This window comes from Lissotriton helveticus, chromosome 7 (genome assembly GCF_964261635.1).
Source record: "Lissotriton helveticus chromosome 7, aLisHel1.1, whole genome shotgun sequence".
NCBI lineage: Eukaryota > Metazoa > Chordata > Amphibia > Caudata > Salamandridae > Lissotriton > Lissotriton helveticus.
Window position 1 is genome coordinate 147,930,563 of NC_136068.1, and position 16,097 is coordinate 147,946,659.

Genomic DNA, 16,097 nt, shown 5'->3' on the forward strand with positions numbered 1-16,097 from the left:
GTGGAAGAAGGTGGTTTGGTTGCCAAACAAATTATTAGTACGGCGGCTGACTCTGCGGATTTAGCAGCGCATGGTTATGCCCATGGCATCTGCTCCAAGCGTTCAGCATGGCTTCGCTTCACGGGCTCTAAGCCCGATGCCCAAAGGAAAATAGTTAATTTACCCTTCAATGGGATGAAGTTGTTTGGTTCTCATGCAGATGATGAGATGGCTAAAATGAAGGCCGAACTTGATACCCTAAAGGCTGTTGGCCTAGAAAAGAAGGAGTTTCGACGTTGTTTTTGTCCCTACGCCAAGAGGTCTTTTGAACATTGTGGGCAAACGTCTAACTGGTCTTCGCAAAACCAGGGCCAGACTCAGCAGAGGTCACAGTTTCAACAACGCAGGCCTGGGCGAGGTAGAGGTGGAAACAGACAGAAGTCTATTGTTTCAAAACAACCTCAGAAACAATGAGACGGATCTTCCTCCAAGACTGTTGTCGACTCCGGTAGGAGGAAACATTGCTTTATTTCTGGACGAGTGGAGAAAATTGACAAAAGACAGATGGGTCATAGACCTTGTGTGCGTGGGTGAGGAGACGGAACGTGATTCTCCTGCTGACGGGGAGCCAGTGCAGGTCTCTCAGGTGTCTGGAGATGTGGCTGTGTCGGAGGATGTCCAGGATGAGTCATGCGGAGGCGTTCTGGATGCGTTGGAGTCTTTTCTGCAGTTTGGCTGTGGTTCCGGTGAAGAGGGTTTTCCCGTAGTCCAGTCGGCTGGTGACGAGTGCCTGGGTGACCGTCTTCCTGGTTTCGGTGGGGATCCAGCGGAAGATCTTTCGGAGCATTCGTAGGATGTTGAAACACGATGATGAGACGGCGTTGACTTGTCTGGTCATCGAGAGGGAGGAGTCCAGGATGAAGCCCAGGTTGCGTGCGTGGTCCGTTGGTTTGGGTGCGCTGCCCAGGGCAGGGGGCCACCAGGAGTCGTCCCAGGCAGAGAGTGATGATCCCAGGATGAGGACTTCTGTCTTGTCTGAGTTCAGTTTCAGGCGGCTGTTCTTCATCCACTCGGCTACGTCTTTCATCCCTTCGTGTAGGTTGGTTCTGGCGGTGGCTGGGTCGTTGGTGAGGGAGAGGATCAGCTGGGTGTCGTCGGCGTAGGAGATGATGTTGAGGTTGCGTTGGCGTGCGATGGCCGCGAGGGGGCTTATGTAGACGTTGAAGAGGGTGGGGCTGAGTGATGATCCTTGTGGTACGCCGCAGATGACTTCGGTGGCCTCGGATCTGAACGGGGGAAGGTGGACTCTCTGGGTTCTTCCGGCGAGGAACGAGATGATCCACTCCAGTGCCTTCTCTTGGATTCTGACGTTGCTGAGGCGTTGTACTAGGGTGCGGTGGCAGACAGTATCGAACGCTGCGGAGAGGTCCAGGAGGATGAGGGCCGCTGTTTCCCCGTTGTCGAGCAGCGTTCGGATGTCGTCAGTGGCTGCGATGAGGGCAGTCTCGGTGCTGTGGTTGGCTCGGAAGCCAGACTGTGAGTGGTCGAGGGATCCGTTTGTCTCGAGGAAGGCGGCAAGCTGTCTGTTGACAGTCTTCTCGATGACTTTGGCCGGAAACGGGAGGAGCGAGATGGGGCGGTAGTTCTTGAGGTCGGTGGGCTCTGCTGATGGTTTCTTCAGGAGGGGGCTGAGTTCGGCATGCTACCAGCTCTCCGGGAAGGTGGCGGTGTTGAAGGAGCAGTTGATGATGTCCCGGAGATGGGGTGCGGCCTTGTTGAAGACGTGGTGGGGGCATGTGTCGGTTGGTGATCCGGAGTGGATGGTGTTCATCATGTTGATGGTGTCTTCGGTGCTGACCGGGGTCCAGGCACGGAGGGTGGTGGTGGGGGGCGTTGGTTCTGCGGTTGGGTGTGTGGTTTGTTTGTCGAAGCTGTTGTGTATGTCTGCGATCTTGCTGTGGAAGAACGAGGCGAGTGAGTCGCAGAGGTCTTGTGAGGGAGTTATGTCGTTGTTTCCAGCGCTGGGGTTGGAGAGCTCTTTGACGATGCTGAAGAGTTCCTTGCTGTTGTGTGCGTTGTTGTCTAGTCGATCCTTGAATGCTGACTTCTTGGTGGTGTGGATCAGCTGGTGGTGTTTGCGGGTGGCGTGCTTGAGGGTGGTCATGTTGTCTGTGGTCGGGTTTTTTCGCCAGGCTTTCTCGTGGGTGCGGCAGTTCTTCTTGGAGTTCTTGAGGTCGTCGTTGAACCAGGAGGCTTTCTTGCTGCCGGGCTTGCTGGGGTGGTTTTTCAGAGGTGCAAGGTCGTCGGCGCAGTTGGTGATCCACTGTGTGAGGTTGTTGGCTGCTTGGTTGGGGTCCGTTGAGCTGGCGGGAGGGTTCTGGCTCAGTGATGTGGTGAGCTGGTCGGTGGTGATCTTGTTCCAGCTCCTGCGGGGAACCTGTTGCGGGTGGTGGTGAGTCGTGGTTCTTCTGAAGCTGAAGTGGACGCAGCTGTGATCTGTCCGGTGGAGTGGCTGAAGGAGATGTACTTGCTGGAGGAGAAGACTGGGTCAAGCGTGTGTCCGGCGTAGTGGGTGGGGGTGTTCACCAGTTGCTTGAGTCCGAGGTTGTCCAGCAGGGTGGTGGTGTTGTTGTCGTTGTTGTTCTCCAGGTGGAACGTTGAGGTCCCCTAGGAGGATGTAGTCAGCGGAGGGGAGGGCGTGTGGGCTGATGAAGTCTGCGATGTCTTCGCTGAATTGTGTGTGGGGTCCTGGGGGTCTGTAGATGAGGGTTCCTCTGAGTGTGGTCTTGGGGTCGGTGTGTATCTGGAAGTGAAGATGTTCGGCGGTTGCGAGGGTGTCGTCGAAGTTGGTCGTGATGCGGATGGTGTTCTTGTGGACGATGGCGATGCCTCCTCCTGTCTGGTTGACGCGGTCCCTCCGGGTGATCTTGTATCCGTCCGGGATGGCGATGGCGATGTCGGGCGCTGAGGAGGCGTTCATCCAGGTTTCCGTGAGGAAGGCGACGTCTGGAGATGTGGTGTCGAGCAGGTTCCAGAGTTCCACGGCGTGTCTGTGGACGGAGCGGGTGTTGAGCAGGATGCACTTCAGGTGGTTGCTGCTGGTGCTCGGCTTGGCGGGTGCGGTGCAGGTCCGGATGCGGGAGAACTTGCAGGATTGGCAGGTGAAGGGTCAGTGGGTGCGTCCTGGGGTGGCTCGGTGGCAGCCGGGGGTCCGGCCGGTGTTGAGTGCGTTGAGGGTGGCGGCGTCGTACGTCCGGCGGGTGGGATGGCGTCTGCGGGGGCCAGGGGGTCTGGCGCTGGGCGCGGGCAAGGTGCAGACAGGCTTGCCTTTGGCGCACATTCGGCGCGCCCGCTGCGCGTACGTGCGGACTCTGCCATAAGTGGAGAGTAGGGGGGGCGGAGCGAGGGAGGAGCAGCTGGGAGGCGTACTAGTACAGCAGCACAACTGGCGCAGAGAAACAAAGCAGAGAAAGGCACAGGGGATAATAGCACAAAAGCACAACTGGCGCAGAGGAACAACCAGAGAAGGCACAGGGGTCACGCCTTCAGGAGCGGTGGCGAGCGGTGGGAGCAGGGAGACTGGGTGACTCAAGGAGGAGCCACGAGGCGGGTGGAGCGACCGTCTCTGACGATGTCAGGTCAGGTCACCTCTTGGCTTTCAACAAGACCGGGGGACACGGATCAAAAGGAGATCCTGACTTAATTAGGGATATGGCTTGACGGGTTTCCTCCAGACTAATCTAGGTAAAGGTCCTCATACTAGCCATATTTATGTCGGCCATGGTATTTTCATCCAGTTCTGATGGCTCGAAGGGAGAAAAGTCTTTAGTAAGGTCCTGTACTTAATGCTCAAACTAATTGGCTATAAAGTCGCATAGAGTCTGGGATGACGGGATTTCCTGTGCCAGAATTTTGGGATTCCTGAAGATGTTAACAATTTTAAAGATTTCCTTCTGCTTATTTTTTGTGTGTGACTTCGCTGGCAGCTGTGTAAAAATCGGCCTTTGCGCGTTTGATACGAGCATGATAGTGCCTCCTAGCCGTCTTATATGCGTCATGTTCCCAGCTGTCATAATTACGACGCCATCTGCGTTCGAGTGTTCTTACTTCACCTAGTGTATCTTTTAAGGTCCTCGTGAACCAGGGCGCAGATTTCCTCTTACGGCAGGGTCTGGCATCTGAGCCTAAGGGACTCATCCGATTTCCTATTTCACTGATCCATTCCCCGAAACACTGATTATCTGTTATTGTGTTCCCCGTCAAGGTGGGTTTACTCTCCTTGACCCATCTCAGAAAGTCAGGGTACTCTATAATTTTACTCCAGCAAGTCTTATTCATTCCATTACTTTGCGCATCTCTCTTTACTACCACACTGTTGTCCACTAGGAAGTTGAACGGAATTAATTCATAGTCTGACCAGGTTTGTGTCAGGGGGGCTCTACTTTAATCAAATCTAAATTGGAACTGATACAGTCCAGTATATGGCCAGCTTTGTGTGTGGGGTCTACAGTGAGAAGGGTTAGCCCAAGGACATTCATAATGTCTCTAAAGCAGATTACGCTCGGATCGGAGGTGTCGTCCAATTGGAGATTCAGGTCGTCTAAAAGCGTGAAATTTGAGAACCTGAGAGTCAGGTTGCTCAACACTTCCCCAATGCTTTCCAAGAACTGAGTTTGCTGGCCCGGTGGGCGCTAAACTAGTGCTCCAGCAAAGGTAAAGGAGTCATGGACCTGAAGGCAGAAACACATACTTTCTGCTCCTTTGATGTCCTTTATATGCATAATCGTCAAAAAATCTCGGTAGATGATCGCAAGACCTCCACCACGTTGTACAGGTCTGTCCATCCTTTGGATTGAGTAGCCTGGGGGGAGAGCGTGCACAATGTCAGGATTACACCATTCTCTTAGCCACGTCTCAGTAATGAACAGACAGTCAAGTTCCCTCTCCACTATTAGATCGTAAACGTGGAGTGCATTTTTACACATGGATCTCGCGTTTATAAATCCTCCAATTATGGTCTTAGGTGCCACTTTCCCCTTTGATTTATGGTAGGGCTCTAGTACCTGCTTACAACAATAGCAGCTAATAGGACCTTCTCAGGTACATACATGAGGGCCTGATGACAGGGATTGGGCTGTTTGTTAAGTGACATTATAAGGTCTCTGGACATTTGATTATTAGAAGTTAAATGAGCAGCGTATCCGTCCCTCGGACCGGTCGCGCCGCGGACGGGCGCAGACGGGCTGGACTTTGGCTTGACTGAGGTGCGCCCGCTAACCGCGTCCGCTGCGCGGAGGCATGTCCGTCTGCCTTTATACTGGCGCCTAGAGCGCTGTCGAGTAACTCCCCCTAAGATGGCCGCTCTTCTAATTCAGTACAAAAGGGGGTGGTGATGGACGGAGCATCTGAATCAATCAAACACTCACACCCAGTCAAAAGATCTGAGTTTAATCCATCACCGTTCTTTAGCCCACTCTGCCACCCCAGTTCAGACATGGCTATATGCAAATCAGTCTGACCCTGTGCCTCATGGGAACAGTCCAGCCCGAACTGCCAAGCTATGCCTTCCCTGGACCGGAAACAAGCTTCGGAGGACCGGTTTCTGGCAGTACAGCCGTCTTCAGGTCGGCTTGCTTGAATCCAGTGGCAAAGTGAGCAAGGGACTCACATCTGAGCATACCCTGCCACACTTATGGCGGCCAAAAGCAGTACAAAAGGGGGTGGTGATGGACGGAGCATCTGAATCAATCAAACACTCACACCCAGTCAAAAGATCTGGGTTTAATCCATCACCGTTCTTTAGCCCACTCTGCCACCCCAGCTCAGACATGGCTATATGCAAATCAGTCTGACCCTGTGCCTCATGGGAACAGTCCAGCCCGAACTGCCAAGCCATGTCTTCCCTGGACCGGAAACAAGCTACCGAGGACCGGTTTCTGGCATTCTGGTCTTCAGCTTGAATCCAGTGGCAAAGTGAGCAAGGGACTCACGTCTGAGCATACCCTGCCACACTTATGGCGGCAGTACGTCTCCCGGCTTCCGCCTCAGGAGGACAGCAGAGTCTTGCGATGCCCCACAACTCCCTGCTTTTATACTGGCGCCTAGAGCGCTGTCGATTAACCCCCCCTAAGATGGCGGCTCTTCTAATTCAGCGCCTTAATCTCCGTCAGCCTCAGCGCCTAACTCGGCTGGGTGAAGGGTGTCTGCGGGGTGAGTAGGTTTAAAATGCGACGATTTAAAGCAGAATTACACAAAGTAATAAACAAATATTTTTTAAAACAGCATACGGTACGTCTCCCGGCTTCCGCCTCAGGAGGACAGCAGAGTCTCACGATGCCCCACAACTCCCTGCTTTTATACTGGCGCCTAGAGCGCTATCGATTAACTCCCCCTAAGATGGCCGCTCTTCTAATTCAGCGCCTTAATCTCCGTCAGCCTCAGCGCCTAACTCGGCTGTGTGAAGGGTGTCTGCGGGGTGAGTAGGTTTAAAATGCGACGATTTAAAGCAAAATTACACAAAGTAATAAATAAGTATTTTTAAAAACAGCATACGGTACGTCTCCCGGCTTCCGCCTCAGGAGGACAGCAGAGTCTCCTGTGGCTTAGCATACGTGGGCAAAACTGAAAGAAAAATAAAGACAAGGCTGATAGAACACAAGAGCAATATTCGCACCAAAAGTATGGAATCACCACTGGCAATGCATTTCAACACCTTCAACCATACTCCCAGTCAACTAAGATTTCTTGTTCTCGAACAACCATCAATCCTACCCGGGAGAGACAATAGCCAACATCTCTTTAGACGAGAGATCTTTTGGGTTAACTTTCCCAATACGATTCACCCGAAGGGACTCAATGACCGGTTTGATCTGAATTGTTTTTTATAATGCTGTTTATAATGTTTTTGATGCGATGACCTTCTGTACCAATGTGTATTACATCCATGGTAATTAATTACATATTTTCAGATGACTACAAGTCAGGACATTATAATTTACGATAAATTAAGTGAATGATATTAATTTCAATTTTAACCTATGCGGATTCACTAGATTGTTTTACATAACTTTGACATGCATTTAGGTTGTTTAGTTTCTCTGTCAACACACCATTCATTTAGATGCAGTTACCACTTTACTCAGTCGACCCTATCTCTACACCGTTTTTATTAGCACTATCACACCATCTCCCTTTTCACATTATATACATTGACAACCCGATTCTCTCGAGAGATGCCCAACATTTATTTATATCGGTTTTTTCTTTCTGCATTTTTCGACCGAGAAGTATGTCGTCTATTTTCAGTTATCACGTGGTGTGTCCCGTAACTTCCTCATTTTAGCGTGTTTACTTCCGTGATGCTTCACGGAAAAAAACGGAAACCTGCTGGCAGTCTCCCCATTAGTCTCTGGTAAGACGCTTTCTTTCTTTAACTTTCACTTCGTGAAAACGCCCGATTAATTTAGACCAGCGAAATTAATGCAATGGTTCTCATCCGCAGATGTTCGAACCATAACACCGTGGATTACCGTGATTTAACCCCGTGTTAAGGTACTGAATTTACGTTATACTACTTGCATTTTGTTGTTGATGTGCAAGTCGCTCATTTAAATGGTTTTTACATTTGCACGTTCCAACTGATACATCGTTTCACAAACACGTACCAATCAGGACGATTGTATACCATTCTACACTATTCAACACGTGGTTTAGGTTTGCATGTTAAGTCATATGACCCTGTTTTCAACACTTGCGCACTGAATTTTGTTGGAAGATCTGGGTATACACAGTGAGGGATTTAAGGTCTGAAAAGTCTAAATGATGGGTATTTGATACCATGGTTACTCATTTTGAATCATGTTTTTTTCATACATACCTATGGAGTAATAGTTGTGTATATTCCTTTTTTGACAGTACATAGAGCCCCTGATGAAGGGCCAAGTGCCCGAAATGCATTGGGCAATGAAAATTGATGCTTAAAATGAACTATTGGTGTGAAAGTAACGTCAATGAACACTGAATAAATTAAAAAAACACTCAAATAAAACTTTATTGATACAAACAAGTAACACATTTCTGGAACTTTTCTTCTTTTTGTGTGCATTTGGGGACGTTACCCACGATTGGAATAACGCTACAGAGTCTACTTGAAGTTCCTTTTACTCAGAAGGGAGTACCAAATAGCACCTACATACAAGCCAACAAACTGTTCACCCTACCAACGCAACCAGGAGTGGGAGCGTTCTTTATATATATGGTCACTTAAAGGCGAGGTGACAGTCTCCTTTTCTGTACAGGGATGTTATTTATTTATGCAGCCTACTTAGGCTAAATGCCTTTTATTACCGGTTCTTTGATGAAAATAAAAGCTTGTTTTCTGTGGAATGCATTTAAGGTTCAGATCCTTTTCTTGCATTTGATTTTATTGATTATTTTCAGTCTGCAGAAAAAAATCGATGGGGCTTCACTAAACAACCATTTGTTAGGAAGTAGGAGACCCACGGAAGCCGCGTTCCGTGTCTAAACACAGGCGCGGGTTCCCATTGACTTTCCATGGTGTTCGTAAAAGTTACAAAGTTAAAGATTAAGGACACTTCCGGATGGACTTGGATGAAACCCTTTTAAACTAGGACACTTCAAGAGTCAAGACCCACGGAAGCACCGGAGTTCTCGAGTTACCTCACCCAGGGAAGCCGGGTGCGTAGGTGTCTTTTTGTGTCGTGTTTCGTCGTCGTTTTCTATGGAGAGCTGCAAAGAAGTGCTGCAGGCGACCAGAGGAAAAGTGTCCGGGTGGATCCATGGGTGGATCGGAGATGTGAAGAACCTGAAAGCAAAGGGGACAGAGTCTGAGTCACTAGCCATTGACCAGAAAGGAACCAGGCGATGTCGGGTGCTTTGCAGGTGAAGATGGTGAGCTTGGCTCTTCAGCCACGAGGTCCAGGAGGTATCGACGAAGACCAGGAGCTGGATTCGAGCTGTCCCACAATGGATCTAGATGACTGCGGTGTCGGTATCCGGATTGGACCAAACAAGCCTTGGCAACCACAACCCATGCAGCATGTCGAGATTGGCTCTGTTGCAGACCACCAAGGTCTGTGGCGCTTCTCCTTTTGAGGGAAGCTGGAGGTAGCCTGGAGCAACCAGTAAAGCAAAGTAGTTTCAAGATGGCGTCTTCGGGGGGCTCACTAGCCAACGGGCAAGGAGCCAGGAAGACACATCGAGCACAAATGTGAAGGCGGGGCCCACGGGACACTCGCGGAGTGTGGGGGCCTGGGCTTCGGTACAGATGATGCTCGGGGCTGGGGCTTCTCGTACCCCAATGCACAACTTACTGAGGCTTCAGGAAAGGAGTGCAGTTAGAAAAACACAGGATGTCCAAGATGTCCGGTCCCACGTCTCTCGTGTCCACCACGGGTCTCAGCTTTGCTGTGGATATGGGTCGGGTCAGAGAAGTCTGGAAGTCTAGTTCTTGAGTCCCAGAGTCTTCAGGTTCCGGCGGAAGCCTTGAAACTGCCGACCGGCAAACTTGCTGTTGGCGCCTGTTTGAACAGAGTGGTCACTCCTTGACCACAAGGGAGATGTCTTCTGTCTTCCAGTCAAAATGGAACGTCGAAGGTCCAAGATATGTCTTTCAAAGATTCGTCCAGGATAATCTAAAGTCCTGGGGACACAACTCCTATACTTATACTAAGGATGGGGGCTGGATTACCTGACTAGGTCCCTCCTATGGGTGGACCTGAGAAGGGGGTGGTTACACCCCTTTAGTTTTGTCCAGTTTTGCGCCAGAGCTGGGGCTGGAGTGCCCCAGCATCTGGTTTGAACCGGGCTATGCATAGAGCACCTTGTGTGCCCCAGGCAGTGTCTAGATACATTCACTGAATGCAGCCCTCCCTGCCCCAATACACTAAATCCCTATCTGGGGAGGTGCAAGCGCCTCCCTGGACAGGAAACCTATTGTCCAGGCCTCCCCTGCCGGAGTTTCGTCCAGCAGCAGGAGGTCAGACTTGTGTCTGTGGCAGGAGCATCCATTTTGTGATGCTGAGGCTCTGTTTCACTTTAATCGGGTAAAGCAGTAACACACGTCTTTTCCCTCTAGAAGGGTGGAATGCTATCCCCGCGACCAGAATTGGCAGGGGGGTAGTATTCCAAAGTGTTTGACACCTTACACGACAAGTTTTGATAAAGCCAAACCAAAGTTAGCATTAACCGCGAGTATTATAATGCACTTAAGAGTATATGGTATGGCTATATCATAGAACAGCTATAAGGAGATGTTTCCGAAAGCTGCAGAGGGGCTCAGCTCATGCCAGAGCACCCTCTTACATAAAACCAAGCACTCTGCCTCCAGGATTGTCGAGGCCTACCATAGGAGTGGCTTATAAGTGTATATGTGTCTATATGTAAAGGTAGATATCGGTATACCATATCTAAGTAAGGGGTATTACACCACCTTACCCAGGCTGTGTGAACAGACCTGTGGTGTCAGTTTGGAAGGCAAACCAGGGGTGGCACAATACATGCTGCAGCCCGTGGTAGCCCTAGGGTGCACCTATGCCCTGGGTACCTATGGTACACTATATAGGGGCTCACAAGGGTGACCCAGTGACCAATCTGGAATGCACCTAAAGTGCATGGTATCAATTTAGAGAGAGAACAGCTGGGCTGTGGGTCTGATTAGCAGGCCCACAGCCACATTAAAGTCGAAAAAACAGAGAATCACAGCAAAAATTGGGGGTGACCATAGGAAGCAGACCCTACTCTCCTACAACACAGATTTGTCATGCTAACATGGGTGTTTTTTTCCCATGGGTTAAATGTCTTGCACCTTTACTTATCTCTTGTTCCTTCTGCGTGTAATGTGGTTGAGTATTTTTTTGCTCACCTAAATTATTATGAATGTCCGGTCATTTTCTCTTGTTCTTGACCAGATATTTTTTATGGTAAGAGACTTTTTGTGGTCTCAGTTCGCATACCCTCTTCCAGGGATGGTATGGCTTTGGCATTTGATTCTAAAGAAAGGTACCTGCGGCTAGATGTCTCTGTCAGATGAAGAACTTACTTACCTTTGGTAATGCATTATCTGGTAGAGACAGGATCTAGCCTCAGATTCCTTTACTACCTTTCCATCCTCCCCTCTATGCAGACTGATTCTTATTTTGTCTCAAAGATTTCATAATGGTCATTCACATCCTAAAGAAAAAGAAGGATCCAGTGATTATTTGACACAAGAGTATCATTTATTTCAATAGGCAGTTTCTATATGTGGATCTGCGTTTTCAGCATTGAAAACAGTAATGGAAGAAACTGATGTCAGTGGGGGAGTGTGATGAATTCCATCAACAACACATCAGATGCACGACGACGATAGAGAGTTGTGCGATGCCCTCGGCCCATGCATGGACGTGCTGTGGGAAAAAGTTTCCGGATCCAGTGTTGCACCTGGGGTATATTCTAAAGAAAGGAATCTGTGGCTAGATTCTGTCTCTAGAAGATAATGCGTAACTGAAGAAAAGTAACTTGTTCTTTAAGTAAAGGCAATTTTGGGATTTGCTTTTGTAGTCACTTATTGACCAAGTGATATCAGCAAATACAAAGCTGTAGACTCCACCGCTGATCCACCAATGTAGGAAGCTGGCTCTCTATATAGGCACTAAAAGAAGTACACTGTGTAGAGAGTCCAGTGGATCTCTAATTGGTTTAAAGAGATCAAAGTAGATATTACTAACACTCTCTTTTATGTTAGTTTGTGTGAGCAGTTAGGCTTATCAGAGGGTAGTGCTAAGCATTTGTTGTACTCACAGAGGCAATAAATGAGACTCGCATTCAAAGAATAAATCCAAGACCAAATTAGAAAAATAACACTTCTTTTTATATATGGTGTACAACCAAGAACTTCCTTCAAAAGTAAGTACTGTTCTTGTTATCAATTTGTACAGGTAAATAAATCTTTCGAAGTTGTGCACCATTACACACAAAAGATATGTATCTATTAAGGTAAGTACAGTCAGTTTCCAGGGTGATCATTTTGTGAGTTTCGTGTTGTAGTGGGCCACGGTCCAAAGTAGTACCAGAAGTTCTTTGGGAACTGCCCGTTTTAGCTGGAAGCAGGGTGCTGGTGAGGTTGGTAGCTGTGCGCTGCGGAAAAGGGGGCAATCTGAAAACAGGCTGCACAGGGTAACTTGGGGACAAGTCAGAGAGCTCCCCAATGGGGGCTTGGGTCGTGGAGCAAGGGGGCACAGCTGGTTCTTTGGTACCGAGGCTGAGCGCTCTGGCATAGAGTGATTAGGTCAACTGGGTCTTGTGGCCAAAGTCGATCCTCAAAAGTTAGAACAAACATCTGGCAAGGGCAAAATCTGGACAGCTGGGCCACTCACGAAGTGGGCTTCAGTGGTGCTGACGTCCCTCAATGGCTCCTTGGTCATGGTGTAGTGAAAATCAGATTGGATTTATTGGTGTTTGGTGCAGGGGTCCGGTAATCTGGGTATTGATGCTGCATGACTCTGGGTGGTCCTGGTCTCTTCGCATTTGGTGGGGAGACAGATCTGACTCTCTGACTTCCTGGTTGTCTGTGGCTTCACTTGGGCTGGGAGATGCAAGGCAGTGGAGCGGACTCTGGTCTTTGGTGCCTCTGGGCTGCAGAGGAGTAGCAGTACTACTCTAAGGGAGACCGTTGGCGATTTTCAAAGTGCTGGCAGCCTACCCAAGATCTCCTGCTTGCAGGACGAGTCACTCTGTTGCGATTGTCGAGAGAGGTTCCAACAGACAGGGTTTGCGCCAAAAGTCCACAGATATTCTGCAGTAATCACCAGGCAGTGACTCTTCGCTGTCCTTTGCCTCTTGATCAATTAAATCTGAGTTCTTGAGTTAAGGGGTGCCACCTAAATACTCAATTTATGGGCATTAGGTGCAGTTACAGGTAGTAGCCATTGGGCAGACTACCTTTAAGCTGTCCACACCCTCTATATGACCACTTCCTATGGGAAGTTGGCATAACCCTGACACTAGAATCCTAATTCTGTCCAAAACAAGATGGAGGAATCTTAAATGGTGGTGTTCACATCAGCTAGTCCACTTTAGGGGTAGTGCTGGCTTATGTGGGACACACCTCCTAATCTTATACATTTTCTCTCCTGTCTTGCTGCCAGAAAGTGGGGTCTGGACAGGGGGGGTGGGCATCTCCACTATCTGGAGAGGCCAGGTTGCATAGCAAAGGTAGTGATGCCTTTGAAGCTTCCAGATTTGGAATGCAGATCCTGCATGTAGGAGGTGTAAACACCTCCATCCAGAGCAGGCTTTGTTCCTGACCCCCGAGAGCAAAGGCGATCACCTCGGATCCAGAAACGTATCTGTGGTCGCTAGCTGGTGAAGACCAGTCAGTCAACACCCTGTAGTCAGTAAGTCTACAGGAGGCATCTCTAAGGTGTCCTCTGGGTGCATTAATTAAACATCTAACACTGGCATCAGTGTGGGTTTATTAAGATTGGATGTTTGGTACCAAACATCTAGGGGTACAGTGAAGCCATCATATAACTGGGTACCTCATATTCATGAGTGTCCAGCACATGTACTCGGTATGGCTTCTCTGTGCACTGGTGTTACCTAAGAATTTACTTAGATATCCCAGGGGCATATCTACTCATTCAGATTTGCCCATACATGGCGTATAGTGCACCCTGCCTTAGGGCTGTAAGGCCTGCTCTAGAGGTGACTTACCTATAACACATGTAGTGTTTCACAGACATGGCACACAGGGATGTGTACCGTGATGACTCTTCACCTTTCTCTGCACCAAGACACGCAGGCTGCAATGGCAGGTTGCATGAACTTGGTGAGGGGTCCCTTAGGGTGGCATAATTCATCCTGCAGCCCTTAGAGACCCTCTTAAGTCCCAGCGACCTAGGTACTAGGTGTACCACTTACTAGGGACTTACATGGAGCCTAAAGTGGTGCCAATTTTGGAGCAATGCTACAGTTTAGAAATGAACACTGGTGCTTGGATTTGGTTAGTAGGAACCTAGCACACTTTATGTCAACGTTGCATCAAATACCAGGCAAAAAGTGGAAGATAACCATGTCAAAAAGGGCACTTTCCTACACCATTAAAACTTCCTTTCTTGTGATGCTTACATCGGCCAGGAGGGTGAATGAGGTGCAGACTTCATCATCCAAGCCTTCCTTCCTATCAGCTTTTCCTAACAAACTGGTGCTTCGCACTAGGGCCTCTTTTCTGCCATAAGTGGTAACACCTTGCCTACTTTCTACACTCCTCCACACCCCTCTAAAGAAGAGGAGTGACTCCACCCTCTAGACCCAAAAAGAGCTTTGTCGTTATACTTTGACCGGACATAAGAGTTCTAGATGGACAACCAACTCTTCATGGGGTATGTTGATACTAAGAAAGGTCAGGAGGTGCATTCCTCGATGGGTAGTTCTCTGCATCAAGATCTGATACGCACTGGCAAAGAAGCAGACACCTGAAGGCTTAATAACTCATTCCACCAGAGTTACGGCTGCGACCATTGCGTTAGTCAGTGGAGTTCCAGTTCTGCACATCTGTCAGGCAACAGCTTGGGCGTCCCTGCACACATTTACCAAGAATTAGTGCCTGGACAGTCAGGTCTGTAGGGACGGGCATTTCGCCCTTTCAGTCCTGCAGGACTTCCTAGTCTAAATTTGTCCGCAGACTCACCTTTGGGGACGGTATTGCTTGAGCCTCTATTTAAAGGTAAGGAATCTGTGGCTGGATGTCTCTGTCAAATGAACAAGTTACTTACCTTCAATAACACCTTATCTGGTAGAGACAATATCTAGCCACAGATTCCTTATCGACCTACCCATCCGACCCACTCTGTGGACAGATTTCTAGGGTTGGGGTTAATCCCTTTCAGGGTCCTAGTTTGGACACACCAGTTCCAGTGCACTTCATGGCTGTGCACTTCTGACGTGAAAAGTCACAAAACTTAACTGACGTAAGCTTGCAGAGGTGGTGCCTATATGCTGCGCGGAGGGGCACTGCTTACGAAAAATATTCAAGATCCATCTGACACCTGGGAAAATTCTAAGGTAAGGAATCTGTGACTAGATATTGTCTCTACCAAAGTTAAGTAACGCATTCATTAAGATCCAATGAAACTTCTGCACACTGTCCTTTTGATTTATATGGACTTTTCGTCATACAGCACTGACAGAGATCACAATGAAACTGATTTCAGTGTGTAGAGGTTTTATTTTTTAAGTTTTATATAGCGCAAACTCGAACCGAAGGTATCAGAGCACTTTACATGAGCACTAGTTGTGTTAGAGACGGGTACATTCGGTTTGTGAGGCAAGAGAAGATTAAGTGATTTGCCCAGAATCATAGACTTGAACCCGCTTACCCAGCTTTGAGGTGGACCGCTCTAGCCATTACACCACGTCCTCTCCCCTCAGACATAGTGGCCAGAAAGTCACATCTACCTTGAGATAGTTCTGATACTGAGTCGCACATCGCCACTTACCAGAACATGAGGGAATTGTTAATAAAGTTTCTAGTCCAGTACTTGGTGAGGAGTTTCAGTTACATAGAGTTCCTAACAGAAAAGAGGTGTTCCCTACTGTAAGTCACTTGTTTGGTAAGCACACATGCTCCTTAGCAGTTTAATATTTACAGTAGATGTTTTCTTTCTCACCTGCAGATACATCACCTGTCAAATGTCTTCAGAAAGCTAAAACCAGAGGAGAAACAAAAGTAAGTAGATAATGCTAATTGGCACGTAATTATTGAGCTTACTGAATGCAAAAGTTGGCATGCTTATCATGGAAAGCTTTAGATGTGCACAAACTTTATTCACAAATTTTGAACTTCCACAACTGGGTGAGTCCATCCAGCTCAAATGTATCTACCTGAAAAGGAATAGGACACCAATGATGAAGCATTCCACAAAAAGGTGCGGGTATGGTGTCCTTTCCTAATATCTTTAGATACCTGCAGTTGAGTTGGGAGACCTCTACTGGAGGAATGCATGAAGGACCCAAGCATGCAATTACAACATGTCTATTACCACACATTCACCTTTATCACGCATATGAGTATACAGCCTTAAAAAAAAAGAAATATATATATATATACAAATATGTTG

The 16,097-nt window shown here is 48.4% G+C and overlaps 1 protein-coding gene across 4 annotated transcripts in view; it reads left to right on the top strand.

Moving 5' to 3' along the window:
* Positions 1-16,097, top strand: part of SYCP2 (synaptonemal complex protein 2) — a 2,783,385-nt gene that overhangs the window by 1,914,024 nt on the left and 853,264 nt on the right. For all 4 annotated transcript variants that reach the window (XM_078651823.1, XM_078651822.1, XM_078651824.1 and 1 more), the window contains one exon: positions 15,654-15,706. In XM_078651823.1, the coding sequence (XP_078507949.1) occupies positions 15,654-15,706 (53 nt within the window). The remainder of the gene's footprint in view (positions 1-15,653; positions 15,707-16,097) is intronic.